Genomic DNA, 7,490 nt, shown 5'->3' with positions numbered 1-7,490 from the left:
CTCTCTCTCTCTCTCTCTCTCTCTCTCTCTCTCTCTCTCTCTCTCTCACACACACACACACACACACACACACACTCACAGGCATTTGTTTCCATTTTATATCACAGTTATTTGTGCAGGGAGAGGAATTCTGTCTTTCCTGTGATGGAAAATGTTGCTCTGAGGTGAGTTCTCTCTTTCATTCTGTGGGCCACTCCTTACCTCGACTGACTTAGTCAGTCAAGCAGCTAGAGTTTGGAACCATTTGCTCGGCTGTTCAGTTCAGAAGTCTTTTTTTTTTAACTGATCCTCCCCACCCCCAGCCTCCACCCCAACCCAGCCCCAGGTGCCTCAGTTCTGGGAACATGGTTTGGAGGCAAGATGGGAAGATAGAAGAGAAGGAAAGAAACCTGAGCCCAATCCCCAGGGATATCTCAAGCTACCTAGGAGGGAGATAAAATTCATTAGTCCTTAAAGGCTTTAATGCACTTTCTTCTTAACTGTCCCTGAGAGTTAATTCATGCAAATATCCTTATCTCCATTTCTCAGAGATAGAAACTGAGGCTCCAGGTCATTCAGGTGGGCAGTAAGTGGGCAGAACCAGTTCTTCAATACAGGTATCTGGATTCTACATCTTTCCAGTGGGGGTAATACCAGCACCACCTACCTCACTGGATTGATAAGCACCTTACAAGGCTTAAAATGTCACTGAAATGAGAGTTATTAATATTTTCATTAAAAACCCTAGAAGTGCGGCAGCTAGGTGGTGCAGTGAATAAAGCACTGGCCTGGAGTCAGGAGGACCTGAGTTCAAATCTGGTCTCAGACACTTCACACAAAAATTAGGTGTGTGACCTTGGGCAAGTCATTTAATCCCAACTACCCTCCAAAAAGCAAAAAAACACCCCAAAACTCTGGAAGTTCAGTTTACTTTCAGCTTCAGAATACTAAAGACTGAAAAATGGGGTGTGGCAGAAGAAACAGGTCCCCAGGGCAGGAAGCAGGAGTTCTGGGTTTGAGGGGGAAGCTGGCCTACTTCAAAGTCACAAGCTCATCACAGGTATAGCACTAGAAGGGACCTCAGAGACCATTGAGACCATACCCTTCTTTTTTACAGACAAGGAAACAGGGCCTGGGAAGAGACAGGTTAAAACCCTAGGCAAAGGTTCAGGACCACCAATTCCCACTTCTGCTTCCAGCACATCCTTCACAACCATCATCCAAAGCAACTTCTGTATTGAGATGGCATCGGCCATCCTCACCAACTGCCACCCTCAGGTCAGGCAAGGTGGTCTAACTGCAGCAGAAAGTCAGCCAGAGGGAGAGACAGGAGGCAGCATGGGCCAGTCAAGTCAAACCACCAAAAACCACCAACCACCACCACTGTGACCACCATCTCCCCCTAGATTGTGATGGAGGCAGCCCAAGATCCTGAACCCAAAAGCCTGCCCACTGCCCTTAACCATTGTCCTGGGAAGCAACTAGAGATGCTGCTGACAGCCTAGCAATTACTCCTATAGATGCTACAGCCACAGCTACTAAAGATCCAGAAAAGAAAGTTCTTGTCGCCAAAGCCCCTGGCACCATAAAATGTTTCAGAAACTGATATTTTATCAGTGGAAATGGCATTAAAGAAGGGACCTTAATATCTGCTTTTCCCCATACCCTAACTTTTCCATCTGACCTGTAGCTTAAACCTTCCCGGTGTTGTGTCCCCCATTAGACTGTGAGCCCCTTGAGAGCAAGGATTGTCTTGCTTTTCTCTTTATATCCCTAACACTGAGCATGGTGCTTTGCACACAGTAAGCACTAAATTAATGCCTTATTTATACTGATTCACTCCAGCACTCTACCCAAGGAACAGTCATGAAATATCAGCTCTGACAACACTCCTCCCCAGCTCATAATCCTCTCATGACTCCCCATTGCCCACAGGATAAATTCTACACCATTCAGACTGGTATCCAAATCCCTCCAGGATATGACAACCTATCTTCCTAGTCTTATTTCTCCTTTCTCACCTTCAATACAACTAAAATGGATACACACTGTTACTGGACTCTATCCTCTGTTTTGCTGCCTCCCTGCTTTGTCCCTGAGGTTATTCATTCAGGGGGTGGAAAAGAGGTTTCAGCTGTAGCATTCTAGCTCCTCCATCCCCTCCTCTTTCAATTCACCATTTGTCCCCACTCCCCACCTCCCAGGGCCATTGCCAGTCATCCTGACCAATGTCTTGCCACTGGACTTCGATGACTCCGGAGGAGAGAATAAGGCTGACAACTTGGCACAACTCTGCCTTATTTAAATGCAATTCACTTTCAAGTCAAGACATCACCCTCCTGATATCATTGATCCTCTTTCCAGAAGGATGGATGAACAACAAACAGCACCATCTGTCCCTATCCACACTCAAGACAATTCCATTCTGGAAGAAAGGAAAAAATTCAAAATTATAAGTGAGAGGCCTGCCCTTGCAGATCAGAAAGTAAAGGAAGATGACAAGTGAAATGGAGGCCCAGCTAAGGTCTTTTCTCTCCAAGAAAATCTTCAATCACCTGGCTCCTTTGAATTTTTTTTACAACATTCAACTGCCTACATTGCTTACCTGGCCCTTAGCACCCAGCCCTCAGCCTTATGCCAGGGGATCAAAATTTAGAGCTGGAAGTGACATCTCATCCAATCCCTTGAACATACAGATAAGGAACCTGTATCCCAGAGAGCTTAAAAGACTGGTTCACACAGGTAGTTAGTGATAGAGGCAGAGGATTTGAACCTAGGTCCTCTGACTTTAAATCCAATTCTCTGTACTCCAAATTCAGCTGGAATCTAGTACTTTCCCATTGAGAGGCAGGACACTGGACATAGATTCATGCATATACCAATTCCAACATTCACTACCTGGATGACCACAGGCATATCACCTGTCTCACTGGATTACTGAAAGGTAAGTGGTACCAACTGTGAAATTCTATAGAAATTAGAGGTAATGTTATATGTGGTTATTCCCCCACTATCCTTTGACCAATCGCTGAAACTTATGCTTCTGTGTCTCCAAGAGACAAATTTCTAGTGCCAACATTCTATGACTCAATGAATCCTAAGAAAGTTAACAAAGTATGGCATTTGGGAAGAGGATTTATGCCCTGTCACTAGAGATGGGGAAAATAGCTTTCCTGTGTTACAAGATCCCCTCAGAACAGGGCTGCAGGTGGCTGGTCCAAGTTAGCAGCCCCTGACTGAAACAATACCCAGGGCCCCCAGCCAGTCTGGGAGGGGAAACTGGAGATGGCTCCATTGAGTCTCCTGGGAACACTCTGAGAGCTCTCAGCCTGTGGCTCCACTGCTCTCTCTTCTCTTTAAAGCCATTTTAAAAGGCACAGAACCCAGAAGGGTGATCTGGACTTAGAATATGAAGACCCTGTGTTCCAGGGCTGGCTCTTCTCCAATTTGAACCTCAGTATCCTTGTCTGTAAAAGTAGGATACAAACATGTACTCATGTATCTTATAGGGTGGTGATGGAAAGTGTTTTTTTGTCCATCTAAATCAAGACCCAGAGTGAAAAGAGAAAATCAAGATCATTAATTCAGCAAATTAGTGGTAGAGCTGGGACTAGAACTCAGCTCCCCTGATTCCAGAGTCAAGGCTCTCTTGTTCCAATGAATTTGAGGCTGGGACCGACCTAAAACATCAAGACCACTGGGAAATGCTAAATGCAATTTCTTCTTTGGCCTTAAGCTTAAAACTGCCCCGAAAACTTAAAAATCAGACTGACAAACAGCTACTATCCATCTACTTGAAACTGCATGTCCTAGGTCCAAACTAGGATGTATACAGTAAGCATTTAATCAATGTTCATGGAAGGAATACTGTGATATATAACTCCCCATCTAGTTCTCACCTACCTTTCCAGACTCATCGTGTACTCATTACTCCCCCTTTACACACTCTACAAAGCCAGTTGAACAGGCCTTCTTATAGTCCTCTCATACAAACCCTCCATGCTTGGGAGGCTCTGTATCCTCAGCTCTGTCTCTCAGAATCCCTAGCCTCCTTCAAAAACTCAGCTCAAGCTTAAGTGCTGCCTTCTACATCAGTCCTCTCCAGACCCACCCAGGTACTATTGGCTCCTCCCTCACAAAAAAAAATTACACACACACACACACTTACCTGTACTTCCTTTGTATATATTTTATACACTTAAACACGTACATGCCATTTCCCTCAAATAGAACAGAATGCAAAATCCTTAGAACAGGAATTGCTTATTTTTTAATCTCCAGCACCTAATAGAGAACCTGGACTGAGTAGACCTTTATAAATAGGTCCATTGATCGATCATTCATTTTAGCAAATATTTTATCAATCACCTACTGTGTACAAAGCACCCTGCTAGGCTTTGAAGGAGGCAGTATCACCAGGTTGGGAAATTAGAAGTCAGGCAAAAAGTGGATTTGAATCTCAAGCTAGATATTTGCTAGTTGTGGCCCCAGGCAAGTTAACTTCTCAGACATTGAGAGTTTCATCCAGATTGAAGGACAAACAGCTAGTTTTCTCAAAGAGGAAAACAAACGATACAATACTAAACCCCACAACCACCCGGGACGTTTCAACTGAGGTAACAAATTGCTTTGGGGGGAAAGAAATTTAAAATTAAAGTAAGGGAAACTTAAAGCCCAGTTTTAAATATTCTGCTGTTATTACTACTACTACTGCTACTACTACTACTACTACTGCTATTATTATTATAAGAGGATCAATCAGAGAAACTCTCTAGCCAGGAAAGGGCAATACATAAGGTCACTACCTTCCATAAGAAGGGCTGTCTTGGGAAAAAGCAACGATGAGATTCTGTGATTCTTAATTCTGACTCCCACATCTAGTCTCCTGGCTTCTCTGGCTTCCTTCAAGTCCTAACTAAAATACTGTCTTCTCCAGGAAGCCTTTCCCAACCCCTCTTAACTTTAGTGCCTTTCTTAGGTTAATTATTTATCCTATATGTAACCTGTTTGCACACATTTTGTCTTAGTGTTGTCTCTCTCATTAGATTGTAAACTCCTTGAGGACAGGCACTATAATTTGCTTCTTTTTGTATCCCCAGTGCTTAATAATAATAAATGCTTATTGACTGACTAGCTGTGTGAATTCGCACAAAGCACTTCATCTTTCAGGTTCCTTGTCTATAAAATGGAGATAATACATATAACTATTTACTTCCCAGGATAGGAAAATGTTTTGTGAGTCTTAAACTGCTATAGAAATGACAGAAAATTTAGATAAGACAGGTTCCAACCCTCACGGAGCTCACAGTCCAGTAAGGGGAAAAAACATAAACGTGATACAAAAGTATCTTAGAGAGGCACACGTAACCTGTTGGGTGAGGTTAGAAGGGGAAGGTCATTATAACCCCCAAGGAAAATCAGGAAAAAGCTTCCTGGAAGAAAGGATAGGAAAGGATTTTTTAAATGGGGACCATCATGAACAAAGATGTGGCAGGGAGAGTTTGACATTTAAGGGGAAGAGAGTATTTTGGCTGGAGCAGAGTCCTTTGCAAGAGAGTCATCAGAGATAAGGCTAGGAATTAAAGTGTTGCCAGATTATCCAGGATCTTGATTACCACTATGTTGAAAGTGACTTAAGATTTCTGAGCAGACTAGCAGTATGACCAGATCGATACATACGGAATTGTATTGTACAAAGGATGGATTGGAGGGAGGAGAGAGGAGAGATAAAGCCACCTCAATGATCCATACAATGGTGGCAATGAAAGCCTCTAAGAGAGTGGGAGGGGAAAGGAGGGATGTGAGAGATTTGGGGAAAGTGGAATCAACAAGACATGGTAATTGATTGGTTATAAGAAGCCAGACAGAGGAATGAGAAAGAAACTTTTCAAAAGTTCAAGAAAAAATAAAGCTTTAAATCAGAGTTCAGGACAACTACCACCACCACAACAAAGTTGTTCCAAGCATCCCAAGGGAAAGGTCACATAATGGAAGTCTACTAGGAAAGGAGGAAGAAGTCATGACTTCAGGGTAGGGCAGCCCCAGATTTCCCAGAGGCAGTATATTTGGTAAAGAAGTGCCAGGCAATACAGAAATTGCTAATCCTAATATAGTAACAGGTGCTGAGCTCCCACAAAAGTTCTCATGGCTTAACGGGAGCCAGGAGTCTTGGGTTCCAATCTCAGCTTCAGAACCGACTCTGTATGACCATAGCCAACTTCTTTCTCTCCTTTGGGCCTCAGTTTTCTCATCTGTTAACCAATAGACTAAATGGCTGTTTCCACCCCACCGAGCCCTCCCCCCCATCCATCTAAGCTCCCTCCAGCTCTGCCCCTCTAAGTTCTAAGGTCCCTTCTGTCAGATTCTGTATTCTAGCATCCTGTCCAGCTCCCCCAGAAGGGATTCCTTGGTCTCCTAGTATGCCCTACACACTTGGAGGCTTTTTTTGAAAACTAGTCAGTAACACCCTCCCAGCCTTGACCTGGGGCTAGGGACTTGGTAGTCCCAGCACCATCTGGAGATTCTCAGAGATGATCATAGAAGTAGAAGGGAAAGATGCATTTGGTTGGGGGGGGGGGGGGGAGGAAGGGAGTTGGAGGCATTTTAACAATTGGCTGGGGGTTGGGGGAGGGGAGAGAAGGGACTGAAGGGAGGGGCCCCTAGTAGGCCTGTCCCCAGGCTTCAGGGGACAGCCAGCTCTACCCCCTCTTCCTCCACCTCCTCACCTCTGCCAACAGGTCCCAAGCAGCAGGTGTTGGTCCCGTCTGACCTGTCACTGGTGCTAATGATACCTATCATTCCGGTGTCCCCAATCCAACCTCCCCGCCCTAGCCTCTGTGTGTGCAGGAGAGAGGAAGGGATGTAAGGCTAGGGACCCTCGCCCCCTTCCAGTATCATATGGGCCAGGTCATGGGCCGCCCCCCCCCCCCCCCGCTGGAGGTTAGCGTGGATAGGGGCAACCCTGCACCCGCATTTTGCTTCCCCGGAGGAGTTACCTGCAGGGCTCTCCAGCCCTGGACGCCCCACTCACCTTTCGGACGCTACTCCCGTCCACGGGCTGAAGCAAGAAGCCATCGTCGCCGCCTCCCTCGCTGTCTGGGCTCTCCTCGAGGATCATCTCGGCCCACGCCAAGAGGACATCCAAGACCCGATACCTCGGAGGACAACCTGCAGCGACCCCCTGGGGGACGCGGCCAAGTGCAAGCAAGTGCACAACCCAGGGGCAGGTCCGCAGCTCACAGGGCCAGGCAGTTAGGGCAGTCCGGTCCCTCCTCCTCCCCCTCAACCCCCTCCGCCCCCTCCAGAGGCTCCCGCCTGCTTCCCACCCCTCCACTCCCACTAGACTCCCCAGACGGAGAGGGGGGCGGGGGCGGGGCTGGGGCGGAGTACCCGGGAGGGTTGGGAGGTGACTGCTGGAAGGAGAACTCGGGAGGGCGGGCAAAATTTTACCTCACCCAATCGCCAGCGGGAGTGTCTGGGATGGAGGTGGCCTCGGGCCAATGGGAGAGGGG

At 46.4% G+C, this 7,490-nt stretch overlaps 1 protein-coding gene across 1 annotated transcript in view; it reads right to left on the bottom strand.

The window, feature by feature from the left end:
* Nucleotides 1–7,289, bottom strand: part of RHPN1 (rhophilin Rho GTPase binding protein 1) — a 57,015-nt gene extending 49,726 nt beyond the window's left edge. The window contains exon 1 of the mRNA XM_069096900.1: nt 7,010–7,289. Coding sequence (XP_068953001.1) covers nt 7,010–7,096 — 87 coding nt within the window. The 5' untranslated portion in view covers nt 7,097–7,289. The remainder of the gene's footprint in view (nt 1–7,009) is intronic.
* Between the last annotated feature and the right edge of the window lie 201 nt (nt 7,290–7,490).

This window comes from Petaurus breviceps, unplaced genomic scaffold, assembly GCF_028583685.1.
Source record: "Petaurus breviceps papuanus isolate PSGF00001 unplaced genomic scaffold, PetGlider_PUasm1.0 339, whole genome shotgun sequence".
Classification (NCBI taxonomy): Eukaryota; Metazoa; Chordata; class Mammalia; order Diprotodontia; family Petauridae; genus Petaurus; species Petaurus breviceps.
Note: the sequence above shows the minus strand (reverse complement) of the source record. Positions and strands in the feature narration are given on the sequence as shown.